The 20,117-nt window shown below is 42.7% G+C and overlaps 1 protein-coding gene across 1 annotated transcript in view; it reads right to left on the bottom strand.

Annotated features, from left to right (window-relative positions):
• WWTR1 (WW domain containing transcription regulator 1) overlaps positions 1–20,117 on the bottom strand; it is a 131,090-nt gene that overhangs the window by 12,241 nt on the left and 98,732 nt on the right. Inside the window, exon 4 of the mRNA XM_032408469.1 lies at positions 10,939–11,141. Within this exon, the coding sequence (XP_032264360.1) occupies positions 10,939–11,141 (203 nt within the window). The remainder of the gene's footprint in view (positions 1–10,938; positions 11,142–20,117) is intronic.

Raw genomic sequence — 20,117 nt, 5'->3', positions numbered from 1 at the left:
TTAAACTCTCTGTTCCTCATTTATTTTATTTTTTTAAGATTTTTTATTTATTTGAGAAAGAGTGATGGAGAAAGAAAGCACAAGCAGGGGGGAAGGGCAGAGGGAGAGGGAGAAGCAGACTCCCTGCTGAGCAGGGAGCCCAACTCGGGGCTCGATCCCACAACCCTGAGATCATGACCTGAGCTGAAGGCAGATGCTTAACCAACTGAGCCACCCAGGCGGAGCCCCCTCTGTTCCTCATTTATAAAGTGGGGATAATGACAGCATCTACACACGCAATCATTTAATAAATGTGAACTAAGTAATATTATCATCCCATGTTCTGTATTCCAATCCCAGAAAACAAAAGCAAAACAAAACCAAACAATCTTAGAAGTCGCATTATCATGAGAAACTGATCCATACTGAGTGGTTTGACATTTCTTCCTGGTCAACTCTCACCTTGGAAGGATTAAATCCAAGTGTGAAATTCATCATGATGAGTCAGCAAAGCTAAGAAAACAATTTTCTTTTCTTCTTTTTCTTTTTTTAAATAAGGACAGGTCTGTAAGATTTTTTTTTTTGTATATAACATAGAATTAGATTTTAATATACAGGGAGAACAGTGAGAAGTTTCACTTCCCTTAATTATATTTTATAATGTAATAGTTCCATATTTAGAAGTACCTTTTTTTTGAATGAAAATACTTTCCTATTTCTGCTCATGAATTGAAGGAGAAAAAGAGCAGTACAAAACCCAGAGTTGGAAATAAAAGGACTAACATCACTAACATGTCCGAATCCAAACAAGGGAGGACTTTTTCAAAAATAAAAACTAAATTTAGGTATGAAATTAAATCCTAGGCTCAGGATGATTTTGGCTGCCCTACATGCCTGACTTTGGTCTGACCAAGAAGCAGCAGTCAAGACTGATGAAGGTGAAATGGCTAAACTACAGACAGAAGACGGTGGCACTGGACTAAGCAAATGGATGTGGAAACAGAGGCTCAGTCAGCCCCAGCTGGTCTAGGACTAGACTCAGAGAGTGGGTGTGGCAACTGCTCTAACCGTTGCCAGGGCCCCAGCTCCCCCTAGTCTAGGCAGAACAGATGCTAAGCTAGAGGCACATCTGAGCCCCTGGGTCTGACTCTCGTCTCCCACTTCCACTCTAGTCCAGTAGTTCTACTCACAGACGCCTTCCCAGGGTCCCCCCACCCTGTCTTCCCAAACAAGCTTTCAGTTTCCTAGACTCCTCCTATTTTGGGGCCCTCTTCATCTAGCCGTATCTCACCCACCCTTACAAGTTCTGTTGTACCACCTTTTCCAGAATGCCTTCCCTGACCACAAGAACCATAGCAAGCCACGAGCTTCCCCCTCTCCTGGCTCTGGACTCCTAAATAAAGGTGTCCAGCTGGGGTAGGATACCCCACGTCTCACAATCCACTCCTCATCTGGCCACAAAGCATCTCTTCCTACCAACTTCAAGCTTTCTCTTAATGCTATCACCACCTACACCAGTGCAAAAATCCAAGTCCGCTGACTCCCTCAGCCCCCATAACAACTCATTTTTGTACTTGTATTTATTTTTTTAAAAAATACTATAGAAACTACCAGGTGCCAGGTACTGCTCTCGGCAGCAGGGATATAGCAATGAACACAGATAGTGCCCTACCTCATGGAGGATTCTAGAGAGGGAGACAGATGTGAACAATGACCAAGCCTTGTGGGTTCTATCTCTTGATATCCCCATGCTCCAAACCTCTGTTCCATTTCAAGTAGCAGATCAGCATTGCTTCTCTAGCTATTCCAATAGACTTGCCTACCTCTAGTCAACCCCCACAGGCAAGGCGGCATCCAGGTCTCTGTTCTACACTTTGCAAAGAGTGACCAGAGGAGAAAAATCAGGCTGGAAGGGATCCAGGTGTCATGTCTTATGAAGAAGCAGGGAACTGTTTAACCAGAAGAGAGACATGAGGGGTATACCTTGGTTCTCAAACTATTAATGGAGTATCACATGGAAGAAGGAAGATAGATTCCTTCTACCGTGGATTTGAGGCAGATCTGATGAAGGGTTTTCTAGTTAGTAGTCCTGTTGAGTGATGGAACTGGCTCTCTCAATTCTCTGGGCTACTGGCCACTGGAATTCTCAAGCAGTTGTGGAAGGTTAAATGCTATTAGACATGTCCAGAGCTTGGCACAGGAGAAAAAGCATCCCTGGAATCAGAAAGATTGGAGTTCAAATCCCAGCTCAGTTACCCCCTACCTATAACATCTTGGGCTAAATTCTTAATCTTCCTTGCTGGTTTATTTATCTGGGGGAAAAAAAAAAACAGACAGCTTGTAAAACTCACCTTGCTGGGCTGTTATAAAGATTTAAAAGCTTATTATAAAGAACCTGGTCCAAAGAGGCAGTCAGCAGAATGAGTTACTGATACTGTTGTATGTTTTAGGAGCCAGAGCTGTCAGCTAAAGCTTGCATATCACTATGGGGGAAGCACTGTTCTAAGCACTTTAGCATTTCATCCTCATGACAACCCAACCGTCTCCATTTTACAGATGAGGAAACTGAAGCACAGAGAAGTTAAGCAAACTTCTTCCCAAAATCTGGCTCCAGAGTCTGTTCTCCTAACCACCACACTGACTGTGGCAGAGAGAGGAAAATCAAGGGTTGAGGTCAGAAGACCTCAAATTTTTGGCTCTTTCACCTACTGGCTGTGGGACTTGGGGTAAGTTATCTCATTTCTCTGAGCCTATTTTCCCAGCTATCAAATGGAAATACCAACCCTCTTCCTTCGGGCGGTATGGAGGAGGACCGGATGACATAGCCTGTTTAGCTGTCCTGAACACAGTTTCCCTTGCCCAATTGGGAAAAAGATTGAATTGGACATATTCTATGGTCCTTTTCAATGTATATGGGTGGAGTTAGTGCCCTGGGAATTCACAACACATCAAGCACAGTTGTAAGTTCAGATTTTAAAGACCGGTTTCAGAAAGATCTGGAAAGCTGCCCCTAGTAACCCCACCCCTCCCGTCCCCTGCCACAAGTTTATTTTTTTTTCTCTATCCAAGCTGAGGGTGGAAAGACTGTTGCAAAATAAGGGCTTGAGAATCTCTTTCAGAGTTTGTGGTTGTCCATCTAGGTCTCTGAAACGAATAATTATATGTGGGTTAAAAACAAACAAAAAAAAAACCCCCCAAAACAAAACAACAAACCCCTTCCCTAGCAGCTGGGGAAGGGGGTGGGGTGTAAAATAGCGAGAGGGATGTGAAAGACAAATGCTGATTTGTAAGTTGAAGATGTCCCTGGAGGCAAACCTCAAACCTCCTTTCCTTCCAGCTCCCCGCCGGCCTGCAGCCTGCCCGTGGAATAAATCAACAGAGGAGGTGAGAAAGCACACAGCAGTTGAAAGCGTCCTGCAGCCCCATCTGTCCTTGGCTGAGGGAGCGCCTGCAACCAGCCGGCTCCTGCCCTCACTGGAATGTACTTCAAAGAGAAGCGGAATGACAATAACCCTTCTGAGGGCGCTCGGCCTGATGGAAGCCGGCCTGATGGAAGCGTGTGTGGCCAGGGGTTCCACAGAACTGGAGGATTGGACTGTTTTAATTATAAAGGGTGGGGTGAGTAGAAACAAATGAAAAAAAATCAAATCAAATAAAGACAGTATTTTGAAATCCTAACATTGAAATAGTTACTCTGGTGCAGGAAAGTTGCTGTCTCTGCCAAAACCCTTGGGGACTTCAGAGGCAAAACACTAAACTGTGTACCTTCTTTACTGGGGGGAAAAAATTCCCAATGTAAATTTCTTTTTAACTCTGTGCCAAGAGATTCTAGAAATTCATTGTCACATTTCCTGGAGCCTCCCTTTTTCAAATACCTCATCATACATGCTCAGCTGCCAGACCACTGGTATGAAAGAATAGTCGAAACTCGAACACTCTGAGGGAAGACATTTGTTGAGTCCATAATGATTATCCATGGCCTGTTTGTTGCTCTTTCAATTCAGGATGTGTATCACAATCTTGTGTTATTCTATAATCTGTTATCCCTTAGAATCACATTAAGGAAAACTTCACAATTTAGATATTCTCTCTTCACTTAAAAAAAAAAAAATAGTTGAATGGATTTTGAAATGGTGTTTCTTCATACCTTGGTGATCTTATGAAGATCAGAAATATGAAGTTGCTTTTCCTTTGTGCAAACATGGTGACCCTCTATTTGAAAAATGTGTTCAGTTTACAACATTTTAAAAAAGGGTCCTTGTATTATTCCTCAACGACATGGGAGCACCAAGACATTTTAGAAAATGGATTATTTCTGGGACTTGACGGAAGCTAGAATTGAAGTTTGCTGGAGAGTACAGACCAAGTCTGTCCACTCCCTGCTGTGTATTTAGTACCTGAAGCATTTGTTGATTTGTTGAACAAATCAATGAATGAACTTACATAGCCAGCCTACCATAGATGGAGTTACATATTGGTTGGATGACATGACCTCTATGTCCCAGTCAACCCTGAAACCTAATTCTATGAAAAGCTTTTCAAGAAGTTAAATTATAGCGTCCGAAGGAAAGACTCTTTATGAAATAGCCACCATTTATGCTTCATGGTCTGCTTTAACACGACACTTTTTAACCTCTCTAAATAGCTATTCTTCGCATGATAAAAACCAGACTCCAGATTCTTCCCCCAGAGCAGCGCTGCTCACAGCCGGGCGTGTCCCCCCTGGGCCCACGGTCAGGAATGGCTGCTCGAGGCCGGCCAGCTGGCCAGCCGGACCCCATAGTGGATGTCAGGCCTAACAGAAATCTGTGAGACCTGCCAAAAGAATTCCGAGGCCTCCCGCCCAAACCCTCTGTCCTCATCCTGTTGCCCTGGCAACTAGAGGCCAGGCTTAGTCAGCAGTTTTGCTTGACAAGCTGCATTCTCCTGTCCACGGAGCCCCAATTAAGGGCCAGGGTAAAAGCAGGGCTGAATCTGTCTAAGAATAATAATGGTTTCTCAACAAGACAGGCCCTGAGAAGGGGCAAGGAGGAGCTAAGACTTCTTCACTTAGGAATCTTCCAGGCCTTGGGGGCTGACGGGAAGTCCTTGAGGTTAAAATCTTCAAGGCAGAAGGCCCCCCAGCTTCCTAATTAAATGAATAATACGCATGAAAAGAAATACTCTGCTCAGTTAAAGCCGTCACTCTGTTTTCATGTCAAGGAATTGTTCTTTTAGATGAGTAAATAGTGACTGAGAAGCCTCTTTCTCAATTTCTTACCAGTTACCAAAATTTTCCATTCCATTGGGTAAAGTCGCAAACATGCCCTTTATGATACTGAGCAAATACTGTGTTGATTTTTAAGCTGTAACAGCAGAATATTCTACAGTCATTGTGGGCATGTCTGGTTCATGGTATTTTAAAAATTATGTCCAGCCCTGTTGTAGGAAGGATCCCAGGCAGCTTACAATAGATACATTCAAAGTCACGGCACAATTTCCATGGCTGATACAGAATAAATACATGATGTCCCAATATATTAAGAAGAAGAGATAATAAAACAGAAGTATGATACGCTACCAATTTTGTTTTAAAAACAAAGCATACACACAGATACATACAAAGACTGGAGAGAAATCACCAACATCTTCACAGCCACTCTCTTGAGGTAAGACTCTAAGTGATTATTACGTTCTTGGTTTTGAGTATTTTAAACATTGTTTTACAATGAATTTGTTTTGTCTTTCTTGTGTGATAATTTTACTTTCTTATTATTTTAGCTGATATACAGTAAAACCCACTCTTTGTAGTGTACATTTCTGAGTTTTGACAAATCCACGGGGTTGTGAAACAGCCACCCCAATCAAGATACAGAACAGTGCCACTACCCCGCAAATTCCCTAGTGCTGCCCCTTTGCAGGCAGCCCCTGCCGACCCCAAAGCCTGGCGCCCACGTACGTATTCTCTGTTCCTATAGTTTTGCCTTTTTTCAGAATGTCATATAAATGGAATCATAAAGACCTGGCTTCTTTCACTTAGCAAATGCTTCTTTCATCTCAATCAGAAAAAAACAAAACAAAACCCTACCCAATTATATTTTTATAAATTAAAAACTTTATTTTTCTGGGGCACCTGGGTGGCTCAGTCGGTTGAGCATCTGCCTTCAGCTCAGGTCATGATCCCAGGGTTGTGGGATCGAGCCCCATGTTGGGCTCCCTGCTCAGCGGAGAGTCTGCTTCTCCCTCTCCCTCTGCCGCTCCCCCTGCTTGTGCTCTCACTCCTTCTCTCTCTGTCAAATAAATAAATAAAAACTTAAAAAAAAATAAAATAAAACAATTCCACTCTTTTAAAAAAAAACTTTATTTTTCTAAATCAAAAGAAAAAATTGTCACAAACTGAATTCAAATTTCTTTTTAAAAACTACGAGGATATCAGGAGGCACACCTTCAACTGAGACTGCTTTCTTTTCTCGAGTTGCCATTTCTCTTAGGAACTTGAAGCTGCCTCTCCAGGTTTGGGAAATTTCACAAAGATAAAACTCTCATTATCACGGACAACTGAGACTGTCTTTCACAAAAATTCATTTTCCACAATGTCTGCGATGGATGCCTGTGGAAAGCAGGGAAACTTCCACTTTCCTAAAAGACTATGTATTGCAGACCCAGCTGGAATTCTCCTGAGCTTGTTCGGGGCGCCCCTGAGCTTGGAGCACCTGCCACAACCCGAGATAACTCATCAGACACAAGAAGTTCAACTTGGCTACAGCAGCCAATGCTAACTTGTAGGGACCATTTTTAATGGAACTCTCCTACTTCAGAAGACTCCTAATTGAAGGAGATACCAAAAACCTCACTGGCCCTTTGATCCTAATGTTGCAGATTCTTCAACAACTTGTTGGCCCGAGGGCCCACTGAAGAGAAAAAAAGAAGTACCTTCTGCTCGCTTCACAGAACTCTGTGCTGTGGTGTGTCTGGTCTCTGCTCCAGGAATGAAAGCCAAAGATGGAAAGAGGGAAGAGTCTGAATTTACTCTTCTGGCCACACATTTGGATTAGTTGTAACCATCCTGATTTCATCATTTTGCTTGTCTGGTAAGATACAAGTTATCCGAAGGCGGCCAAGTCCCATTTATCTTTTTGTTTGTTATTTTTCACCACATACATGTTGGTTGGATAAGTGAATGAGGAGACAAAGAAAAGAATGAAAAAAGTAATTTTCCATCCTGAAATAATGAAGGTTCACCTCAGATCTGTAATCAAACTTTCCTTACATCCATTTGTTGATATTCTACATGATTTCAGTGACCACGAGTTAACATGTGAGCCCCTGGCATTATGCAGTGTACGTCAGCTTATGCAATACTGAGGAGCTTCTTTCCCCACAATGCAACATCGTCAGATGACACGCCTGGAGAGATGATGGCATGGAAGAAGGAAAAGGAAGACGGAGGGATAAAACCAAATTTTTACATGGTATTTCATTTATAAGGAGCTTTCACATTTATTATATATTTAAGGATGATAACAATTTTCAGAATGGTGATGATTTCCCAAGAATTAGGCAACAAATTCACCTACTCATTAAATTTTCCCAACCTCTCTTCCCACTACAGAGATAGAAATAGGATGGGGCCTCCTGGAAATTCTCTCTTGATGGAACTGCAGGCAGGTCAAGGTTGCCTGCAAGGCGGGGACCCTGAGAACACAGCCTGCATGGCTAGGGCCCCCTTGTGAGCAAGAGGAGAGCCATGCTCCTTACAGACTGCCCAGTGAGCTAAGGAGATTCAGGTACTTGTTGACCACGGTGGGCATGGGAGTGGGACAGGAAGAAGAAATGGAAGTCTACAGATAATCTTCAGACCTCATCATGGGGCGCCAGGATGGCTCAGTCGGTTGAGCATCTGCCTCTTTATTTCGGCTCATGTCATGATCTTAGGGTTGTGGGATTGAGCCCCCTTTGGGCTCTGTGCTCAGCGGGGAGTCTGCTTCTCTCCCTCTGCCCCTCCCCCCAGCTCACGCACACACAAGCACACACGCGTGTTCTCTCTCTCTCTCAAAATAAATAAATAAATCTTATTAAAAAAAATTTTTTTAAGATTTTATTTATTTATTTGATCAGGGGAAAGAGCAGAGGAAGAGGGAGAAGCATACTCCCTGCTGAGCAGGGAGCCCGATTTGGGGCTTGATCCCATGACCCTGGGATCATGACCTGAGCTAAGGCAGATGCTTGACCAACTGAGCCACCCAGGTGCCCCTAAATAAATCTTTAAAAAAAAATCTTCAGACTTCATCAGGACCATTTCCTCTACCCTTATTCCTGTTTTCTACCAGATTCTAAAAGGCAGCTAAACAGGTTAGCCAAATATCACCTTTACTGATAGTCCATTTCCCTGTCCCTGGCTTAAGTGCAAACAGTGAGGCAGAAAATCACCCCCCAAAAAAAAAAAAAAAAAAGGGAAGTAAAAAAACCACTAAGATGATAGACATAATCCACACCTGAACAACCAGGCATCTTGGCAAATGCCCCAGAAAACTATCAGAGAACACTCTAATACTATTTACCATATGGCCTTAAATAGTATCTTTGACACTGAGGAGCAGGTTGCTTCTGGATGGGGGGGAAAAACTTTCCATGATGAAGAAGTCCCTTTAGACCTTTTTTTCCTGTATTCTATAAGGAAAATAAAAAGACATCAGAACCATCCATTCCATTCCCTTCTCCTCCTCCTAACTACACACACACACACACACACACACACACACACACACACAGTCAAAGCTGAACTATGGGAGCCTCTGTGAGCAAATCTGGACATTTTCTCCCACTGTCCTATACAGTAGGATTGCACAATATGATGCAGCAAAATGCTCCAAGTTCCACAGCCTCCAGGGATCAGCATTTAATAAACTTGGTTGGCATTTCTGTAATATGAACCATCAATACCACATTCTGGTTCAAAGGCACCTATGGTTGGAATAAAGGAAACAATTCGGGGCACTTTCCCCCACCCCTTTGCAGAAATACTTTCTGTGGGAAAGAAGGAGGTGGGGCAAGAAAAAGAAACACAGAAAGTGGCAGAAACTAAGCAACAAATTATTCTTTACAGAACAGTCTGTAGCTTTGTGCAAGGAAAAATAAAACGCATTAAAGCTCATTTAAATATAAAACTAAGAGAAAAGTCATAAATGCTATTATAATACTGTTACATTTACTCTATAGATATTATGAAACAGAAAATTAATATTCCAAATGGAATTGTTATCCTAAGATAAAAAATAATATAATTATTTCCTGTTAAGAAACATGATACTGTATATCTAAAAACAGTATAAACAACTGTTACCCTAAAATAACCATGAACGTTCAGACATAAATCCTCAGGGAAAAAGGCACAACTGTAGTTATATTATAAAGCTGTATTCCTCAAATTCAGGATAGTTCCACTGAACGACAAAGCACAATTGACATTCACTTCCCTCATTGTCAAAGGCTATGTCTAAGGAATTATTTTAACTCACCATGTTTTTAAAACCTCACGCAGGATAGACACTTTATATCCTAGAATTTATTTGATGAGAAATACATTATTCATTTATAGAAATCAATGTATATTTTTGAAAGTATGAGATGTGACTAAAAGAAAAAGTAGCATTTAGTGGAACACCTCAGGCTCTTGCAAGAAAGCTCTCTGAGACGTTAAAACTACTTATTTCCTTAAACTAGTGAAAGAGAAGCTACTCACGTATCTTACTTCATGTGAGTCACAAAGCAAAGTCTCAAGAATTAGAACAATAAACTGAAGCTTTCCTCCCTAAAATGTAGCCAGCAAAACTGATGAGACCTAAAAACATGGCCTACATTAGTTTAGCAACACAGAAGAAATAATTCTGTTCTTGCACAGACCAAGCCACTGAGGGAGGCAGAAAACTGTGGGTTCCTGAAGGGATTCTGTTTTATTAATTTTTGGAGTGCTGCATCAACCCTCACCCACAGAGGACACGCAGCTCAACATTCTGTCCCCTGATGGACTGACTGACTGAATGAATGAATGCAGTATGGTACACAGGCACCTGACCAACAGCGACTCTATCAGAGCCCGCATGCAAACATTTTCCTTTCTCATTCTCCTTCAGTTTTCCCTAACTCTTTCTCATGCTCCATGGTGGACCAAAGATGGTTGCAAATTCTTTGTCATTTTGTCCATGGAACATCCCTTCTGCTATCCGCTTTAATCTAGGGCGAATCTGTGATTTCTTTGATTAAGAGCATATGGAAGAAGTGACTCTGTGACAGTTTCCAGAACCAGATCCTAAGACACCGGCGGCTTCTACTTCTTGTTTCTTGGAACATCCTCTCTGGGAGACCCAAGCTGCTAGGCAATATGTCCCACTAGTGAGACTGCTGTGCTAGCTAGAGATGCCAAATATAGATGCTCCAGGTTTCAGTCCCAACCAAGCCCAGTTTTCCAGCAATCCTTACCATGATGCCACACACTTGAGTAGAGCCATCTTGGACCCTCCAGACCAACCCACCCACCAGCTGAATACTACTAAAGTGGTCTTCATCAACACCACGGAAGCCAGAAGAACAGGCCACCTGAGCGCCGCCCAAATTCCCAGCCCACAGAAATGTATGATATAATAAAATGGGCTACTGTTTTAAGCCACTACGTTTTTGGGATGACGTTACACAGCAATAGATAATTGGAACAGGGTCTTCCTCCCCTTCTAAAGATCAGCAGTAGAACCCAAAGGCAGCCATGCTAACATAGCTAGTCCTCGTACTCATATGTTTGGCTCTGAAGACAAGGCAGGCAGATTCTGGGAGAAAAACCGAGATTCTACTCGTATGGTTTGGAGTAGGCTTTGGGTCTTTAATGCTTCTAGAGGAAGATTTACCCTGATGGCCCACAGCTACCTACCCCCGAGCCTTGGCACCCAAGGTCATGGAGCCTCCAGCAGGCACCACAGAAGGCCATACCTGCCTCATGAGCTCCTCTTGGCGCATTCTGATCCTCTCTCTCTCCATCTGGATCCTCTGAAGCCGGAGCTTCTGCTGCTGCTGCTGCTGAGTGGTCAGAGCATTGGGCATGCTCATGAGCCCTGCTGGGGGGTTCTGAGTAGGGTGGTTCTGCTGGCTCAGGGTGGTGGGTGCCATTTGCTGCTGGTGCTGGTGATTCATCACTATAGGAGGGAAGACCACGCAGGAGATTAATGAACAGGTCCTACAATACCTTATCAAAAAGAGGCCATCAGAATGCTCTGTGCTTTGGAGTATAGATTCCCGAGATTCCTTCCAAAGTACTTTCCTGTTAATCATTACTGTTTAAGTAATTATTACCTTAATTCAATTCATGGAGGCTCAGACACTGGCCCCACTCCTGACTCATCCAGTCTTGGCATTTTGTGCTCTGTTAAAAATTATTTCACACCTTCCCTGTGTCTAGAGCACATTTTAAGCCTTTAAGAACATAGTGGTCAAAAGTGAATTCCACAAAAGGTTACCACAACATATGATGTAATTTCAGCAGGACATCTGGGTGTGTGTGCACTTTCTAGACAACCTGCGTGTTCATGTCAGAGCTAAGGAGGGCATGAGATTATAGATACACAGCAGTGCACGGTAATACCTAGAATGATGAGTGACTGACAAGCAGGACGTTAAAACACAGTACCTAGACCAGGGATCTACACAGAAGCAGGACCCCACTGATGCTTTGTTAAAAAAGGGTACCCCAAAGGAGCATGAGCTAAGCTCAGAAACAAACACCTGATTGAGGAAAAGATGTTTTAGTTTATGCAAAGGGAAAAATTAGTGTGAAAGAAATTACATAAAAATGATAATCATGGGGGCGCCTGGGTGGCTCAGTCGGTTAAGCGTCTGCCTTCGGCTCAGGTCATGATCCCAGGGTCCTGGGATGGAGCCCCACATGGGGCTCCCTGCTCAGCGGGGAGTCTGCTTCTCCCTCTGCCCCTCCCCCTGCCCATGTGCACATGCACTCTCTCTCTCTCTCTCTCTCAAATAAATAAATGAAATCTTAAAAAAAAAAAGGATCATCATGGCGCAGTCAGTTAAGCGTCCAACTCTTAGTTTTAGCTCAGGTTGAGATCTCAGGGTCCTGAGATCGAGTCCCGCATGGAACTCCACGCTCAGTATAGAGTCTTCTTAACACTCTCTCTCCCTCTGCCCCTCCCTCCTGCCCTCGCTCTCTCTCAAATAAACAAATCTTTTAAAAAATGATAATCATATTTGTGATTGGATAAAACATTCTAGAAGTGTTTTAAACTTTTTAAGGATTTTCTTTCTTTTTTTTTTTATCTGCACTTACCAACATCTTAAATTTTAGCATGTAGTACTTCACTTGAGGAAAGAATTTTAAAATCCTTTAATGAATTCTATAATTGGCATTCCCACACACACACACACACACAAAAACATTTTTAAAAAGTGCTAGTTTTCCTTAAAACAGTTTACCAGTCAAATTTGCTTAACTTCTGCCTAGGCAATATCCTATAATAAAGAAAACCACAATTTTCTGTCTATTTGCTCTTACATCGGGGCCCAAGACAATATATAGTTTTATATACTCCATTTCTGAGGAAAAACTCTCAATTTTTGCTATGTTTGGTATCACTGTCTTTAAAAAAGAAAATCATTGGTGTACCTTATTTAAAGTCTAAAAGTTAAATATTTTACATCTTGCATTTGGAAGACATGGACATCATGTGGAAACATGTTTTATAAGTAAGAATTTTCTTAAATGAATTTTAAAGTAGCCTCATCGACTATATATTAAATGTACATGTACACCCCATTCACACACACACACGCACACAAACACGCACGCGCACGCACTCAAAAGCGAGCACCAACACAGGATTTTCTGTAGACAAACTGGTTTCCTTGAGGAATGATTAACTGAGTTCACGGCAGGAACTTCCTCTGGACGGGGGTAGAGGTAGGGTAAAAACATTCTTTTTTAAAAAAATTATTTATAACTCCCTCAAATCTTTACCGCATTTCCTGTGTGCCAGCCACTGGGCTTGTCATTGGATAAATAGCTCCTGCCCTCACAGGAATTAACAGGCTGTTGGAAGGAATGTGTGAAGAAATGAGGTGAATTTATATGTGGAGCTGTGGAATGCCAGAATGTTAGGCTTTGTCAGGATTCTTAGAAATGATCTAGTCCATCCCTTTATTTTACGGGAGAGCGACTGAAACCTAAGAGAGGTAAAGGGGTGTGCTCTGATTAGGGGCAGGCAGAACCACCGAAGCCAGGGAGGCCTCCAGACATCCCGTCCACTGGCTCTTTCAACTGTCCTTGGCCGCCCTCGGTCACGCCTTACACTGAACAACAGAACAGCTGCTGAAACTGAGAGCAACCCTCTGAACGTGGTTTGCCTTCAAGAGCAAGAAAGTTACCACTTACACAGCAGGTCATCAAAACAGGGCCCGGGGCCCAAAGCCGCTCCCGTTACAAACAGGAAGCGTTCAAGGCGGGTCTGGGTGGATTGACAACTGTCTGCTCAGTAACGAGCTCCTGAGCTGGAGGTGAGAATGTTTGGGATCTGCCTCACCGGTGCAGGCTTTCCTTTTGGAATCCAGCCCACCACAAGGAACGCGCACCTCCTGCTAGCATTCCTGGCACACGGGGAAACCCAGTAAATGATGAGGCGAATGAATGAAACCAGTTGGCTATCTCTTATGTTCTCAAGTTTGAGAACAGGAAAAAAAAAAAAAAAAAGCACAGTCCTAATTGATGCAAAATTACTGAAATGAGTGTTTCATTTTTCAAATGACATTCCAGAAATGGTTAGAGCATTTTACAGTCTCTATTGGAAGGCCTGGGTAGGAGGGCAGGGATTGTGCGCACACGGTATCACCAGAAAAAAAGTGCTCTTAAATACAGATTAAAGTCAGACAAGGTCCAGATATCCAGAAGGGCTTAATTCATAAGGCCTCTTTCAGGCCAGAAGGAAGCTTAGATGGAAGAATAGTGATTATTTCCAGGGACAGCCATTTCTGAACTTCTGAAAAAGGAAGTTTTTAGCAGTCAGACAAAACTGCTGTAGACCAAAAAAGATGCCCAACTGGGTCACTAAGAGAAATCTGTAAACTGAAATATTTCCAATATCAGAAATCCCCAGATTAGGAAAATGAAGCTTAAAAAAAGTTAGGTTGTTTGTTGGCAGCACAGAGGTTATTAATTTTTAAAACTGACTCAGTTCTATGGCACGGATGTCCACTATCACCACTGCTGTTCAACATAGTACTAGAAGTCCTAGCCACAGCAATCAGACAACAAAAGGGAATAAAAGGCATCCGAATCGGCAAAGAAGAAGTCAAACTTTCACTCTTTGCAGATGATATGATACTTTATGTGGTAAACCCAAGACTCCACCCCAAAACCTCTAGAACTCATACAGGAATTCAGTAAAGTGGCAGGATATAAAATCAATGCACAGAAATCAGTTGCATTTCTATACACCAACAACAAGACAGAAGAAAGAGAAATTAAGGAGTCGATCCCATTTACAATTGCACCCAAAACCATAAAATACCTAGGAATAGATCTAACCAAAGAGGCAAAGAATCTGTACTCAGAAAACTATAAAATACTCATGAAAGAAATTGAGGAAGAAGCTAAGAAATGGAAAAACATTCCATGCTCATGGACTGGAAGAACAAATACTGTGAAAATGTCAATGCTACCTAGAGCAATCTACACATTTAATGCAATCCCTATCAAAATACAATCCACTTTTTTCAAAGAAATGGAACAAATAATCCTAAAATTTGTATGGAACCAGAAAAGACCCTGAATAGCCAGAAGAATGTTGAAAAAAGCAAAGCAAAGCTGGTGGCATCACAATTCCAGACTTCAAGCTCTATTACAAAGCTGTCATCATCAAGACAGTCTGGTACTGGCACAAAAAACAGGCACATAGATCAATGGAACAGAATAGAGAGCCCAGAAATGGACAGTCAACTAATCTTCGACAAAGCAGGAAAGAATGTCCAATGGAAAAAAGACAGTCTCTTCAACAAATGGTGTTGGGAAAATTGGACAGCCACATGCAGAAGAATGAAACTGGACCATTTCCTTACACCACACATAAAAATACACTCAAAATGGATGAAAGACCTAAATGTGAGACAGGAATCCAGAACACAGGCAGCAACCTCTTCGACCTCAGCCGCAGCAACTTCTTCCTAGAAACATCGCCAAAGGCAAGGGAAGCAAGGGCAAAAATGAACCATTGGGACTTCATCAAGATAAAAAGCTTTTGCACAGCAAAGGAAACAGTCAACAAAACCAAAAGACAACCAACAGAATGGGAGCTGATATTTACAAATGACATATCAGATAAAGGGCTAGTATCCAAAATCTATAAAGAACTTATCAGGGCGCCTGGGTGGCTCAGTTGGTTAAGCAACTGCCTTCGGCTCAGGTCATGATCCTGGAGTCCCGGGATCGAGTCCCGCATCGGGCTCCCTGCTCAGCAGGGAGTCTGCTTCTCCCTCTCCCGCTCCCCCCTCTTGTGCTCTCTCTCTCTCTCACTCTCTCTCAAATAAATAAATAAAAAATCTTAAAAAACAAAAAAAGAACAACTTATCAAACTCAACACCCAAAGAACAAATAATCCAATCAAGAAATGGGCAGAAGACAAGAACAGACATTTTTCCAAAGAAGACATCCAAATGGCCAACAGATACGTGGAAAAAGTGCTCAACATCACTTGGCATCAGGGAAATCCAAATTAAAACCTCAATGAGATACCACCTCACACCAGTCAGAATGGCTAAAATTAACAAGTCAGGAAACGACAGATGTTAGCGGGGATGCAGAGAAAGGGGAACCCTCCTACACTATTGGTGGGAATGCAAGCTGGTGCAGCCACTCTGGAAAACAGTATGGAGGTTCCTCAAAAAGTTGAAAATAGAGCTACCCTACGACCCAGCAATTGCACTACTGAGTATTTACCTCAAAGATACAAATGTAGTGACCCGAAGGGGTACGTGCACCCCAATGTTTATAGCAGCAATGTCCACAATAGCCAAACTATGGAAAGAGCCAAGATGTCCATCAACAGATGAATGGATAAAGAAGATGTGGTATACACACACACACACACACACACACACACACACACACACACAATGGAATATTACACAGCCATTAAAAAAATCCTGCCATTTGCAACGTGGATGGAACTAGAGGGTATTATGCTAAGCGAAATAAGTCAATCAGAGAAAGACAAGTATCATATGATCTTACTGATATGAGGAATTCTTAATCTCAGGAAACAACCTGAGGGATGCTGGAATGGTGGGGGGTGGGAGGGATGGGGTGGCTGGGTGATGGACATTGGGGAGGGTATGTGCTATGGTGAGCGCTGTGAATTGCGTAAGACTAATGAATCACAGACCTGTACCTCTGAAACAAGATAGTAGGAAGGGAAAATTGAAGGGGGGGGAATCGGAGGGGGAGACAAACCATGAGAGACTATGGACTCTGAGAAACAAACTGAGGGTTCTAGAGGGGAGGGTGGTGGGGGGATGGGTTACCACGGTGATGGGTATTAAGGAGGGCATGTCCTGAATGGAGCACTGGGTGTTATACGCAAACAATGAACCATGGAACACAACATTAAAAACTAATGACGTAATGTATGGTGACTAACACAACATAATAAAATAAAATTAAAAAAAAAAAACTGACTTGGTTCTGGTAACTTAATGAGGTGACAAATATATCGGAGCAAGACTACCTTCAGGGACGTGGAGAGCCTGCCCTGTTGGTGTACAAAACCTGCACCGGGTTTACTCACGATGGACGCCACACAACAAGCAAATACTGCTCGGCAGATTTTATTAGCGTCTGCCTCCTTATCTGGGGGAGTTGGAGACTTGGAGAGGAACTGTTCTAACACCACACCCTTGCTAGTCTTCAAAACACCAGCCCTCACAGAGACATGGATAGGGAGGAATGAGGGCAATGTTGCTTTCCTTCACTTCATTTCAATTTGATCATGCAGACTGCACCATCTCTAGTTACTACCTATAGAGACTAGAAAAGAATGGAACTTAGACAATAGTTTTGTTTTCAAAGGAGAGCACACACACACCCACAGAACTTTGTTATGAGAAGATTCACCACGGTATTATGTATAATAGCAAAAAGACTAAAAATTGGGTCCACCGATGAGAGATCATGATCCATCTGTTCAGAAATTCTCGATAACCATGCCCGAGAATGAGGGAGCTCTGTAGGTACTTAAATGGAACAATCTCTAGGAAACATCAGAGAGGAAAAAAAAAAAAAACCCAAGGGATAGAATTCTATGTACGGACATGCTATTGCTTGTAGTTAGAAAGGAAGGGTATATTATACATAGAGAGCAATTCTCTCTAGGAGGATATACAAGAGACTAGTAACAGTGGGCACCCCTGGGGAGGAAAGCAGGTGTCAGGGATGGGAGGAGATCTTCCTTTTCTTCTTCTGTACCATTTGAAGCTTTCCTATGTGCATTTATTACTTATATAAAACATAAAAATACAGAAGTAAAAAACATAAAAACGTGGTCATGTATGCATCAAACTCAGTATTTTCTTGATGGGAGGGCAAGGAGGTAACCCCAAAAATGATCTGATAAGCAACAAATATGGCTTAAGACTGTAATCAAGATCATGAAAGCTGAGAGCCCGCCTGGTACAACTCCTCCTTGTAGAAATGACAAAAATCAATACCCAAAGGAAGAGTAAATTTGGTCATGGTCATAAAATGGCTAGGAGCCTAGAAGCCAGGTGTCCTGGGTCCACTGAGGTGCCCATGATTCAACCTGCCACTCTGCTCCCTCTAGTCATCTGATTTCCAGCTATTACTGAACCTTCTTCTCTGAGCTTGCGGCTCATGAACGTTACTGACGGTTGAGGTTCTTTAAAACCACTGCTTTTGCTAGCTACTCGGAGAAAATGGGGGCAGGGAAGGCCCAAGACAGAGATAAACAGAGAGGAGGTCCTCGGGAGAGCACGGGAAGGTAAAACATGTAAATCTGCAACGAATATAACACTTCTTGGAATAATATGCCAGAACATTTTAGGGACAGAACAATAGGCCATGTATCCCAAATGCCGTTTCTGAGGCTAAACCAGTTGAGGGCAGGTTGCCATGAAATGCCTCAAAAAGGCTAAAGACCTCATCAGCTCTAGACTTTTGCCAGTCCCCACAGAAAGGAATAACCCAAACAGAAGATTTCTCCATTGAAGCAGGAATGCATCAAAACTAAAGCAGAGAATCTTTTTTTTTCCTTCCAAGAGAGTTAGAATTTAAATTTAAATCCACATTTATCTTTTTCATTGTTTTCATCTCCTTTTCCTTTTTTTTTCCCCTTCAATAATTGGCTTTCTCTTCTGTCTCTGGAAATCAATAAAACCATGCTCTGCAGCTATGTGGTCAGAAACATTTCGCTGCTATTATTCAGTATAAAAGAAAACACAGAGTCAAACAAACTCCATAGCATCTGAGATCCGAACACCCTTTTGATTCCATGACTGTGTCCTTGGTGGAACCAACAGTCAACACAGGAAAGGGGTGTGGTGGGGGGTGATTATCCATGTTGACTATAACCCTTTGGTTAATGCTGCCCCAGACCATGTCCACTGATGTACCCTCGGGACTGTTCCAGCAAACACACTTGGTCACTTCTACGAAGACCCAAGAGTAGGCTCAGGACAGGAAGGTCCATGAACTCAGTTCTAAGCCCACACATCACTTGTTACCTAAGAAACAAATATGTAAAAAAAAAAAAGGTAAAGGCTTCACTCCTGAACTTTTTGCCTTTTGCAGCACAAGGGAATGGGGAGCAACAACTCATAAAGTGCTTTGGCAGCTTCTTCAAGCCAGGAGCTGCAGACGATGAGGGAGGCCAGTGAATCAGTGGCTGCCCAGTGCGCCTCCTGGAATGTTTGACAAACGTCTTTTTGGCCTCAGAGAGGTTCAGTGACTTGCTATTCTTGTGTCCTGGGCTTGCTTCCCTTGTTTTTAAAACAGGATTGGTTACACAGCACAGACACACAAAGACATACAGAAACACACACACACACACAATGCCAAGTGAAGAAACAAAACCTTAAGGGGTTAGGTTCAAATATGAAACCCATCACAGGCCTGGACAGAGCTGGCTCGGAGTAGGTTATGGAAAGAACAACCAGTGTGCTGATGGCTAGAAGCCACCCCAAAGCCCTAGAAAGACACAGAAATTACTTTATTCCCTTCAAATCCTTCTCCCCAATTCACATGTGAGTCTGGGAGGGAAAAGAGGAATGCCTGTGGCTGGTATGCATTTCTCCTCTCATTCTCAGCCTCCTTTCTCCTCCGGACAAACTTCTCAGCTGAGAGAGCACTATACCTGGCACTTTAAGTTGAACCTTTTTTTTTTTTTTTAAGATTTTATTTATTTGACAGAAAGAGGGAACACAAGCAGGGGGAGTGGGAGAGGGAGAAGCAGGCTTCCCGCTGAGCAGGGAGCCCGATGCGGGGCTCGATCCCAGGACCCCGGGATCATGACCCGAGCCGAAGGCAGACGCTTAACGACTGAGCCACCCAGGCACCGTAAGTTGAACTTTTAAAAATACATGGTTTTGTCAACATGTCAGAGGCAAAAATCCATTTAAGTGAGCGAGAAGGCCTCTGTAAGCGCTCCATGACTTTTTCCAGCCCCAGCACCCACTCCCCAACTGTGCTTCTGTTCTACCAATAATGGAGAAAGTGTCATGTGTTACGGACTATGGTTCATTAGTTGCATAAAAATATTATATCCATGAGTTCACACTCATATAAACAAATGGCTGAATATATAAATAAATGGAGGGTGAAGAGACAAATCTCCTGAATGGAAGAATTCCAAATAATTTAATGTAGATACACTGTCCTCAAGGAGGGGGAGCAAAACTTCCACTCCTTAACAATGGATTGTGTATAGTGACCTCCTCCCAGAGAGCACGGTATTGAATGGGTGGGGGGGGGGGAACAGTAACTTTACAGGGGAGAACTCCTGTGTATCAGCCAGCTGATCAAGGTCAACCTCAACAATGATAAGCCATAGTGATAGCATGACCCTTGATAAGATATGACAAAAAGAGCACTTCCTCCCAAA

The sequence above is a fragment of the Phoca vitulina genome, unplaced genomic scaffold, assembly GCF_004348235.1.
Source record: "Phoca vitulina isolate PV1807 unplaced genomic scaffold, GSC_HSeal_1.0 scaffold10, whole genome shotgun sequence".
Classification (NCBI taxonomy): domain Eukaryota; kingdom Metazoa; phylum Chordata; class Mammalia; order Carnivora; family Phocidae; genus Phoca; species Phoca vitulina.
This window is presented reverse-complemented; position numbering and strand designations above follow the sequence as displayed.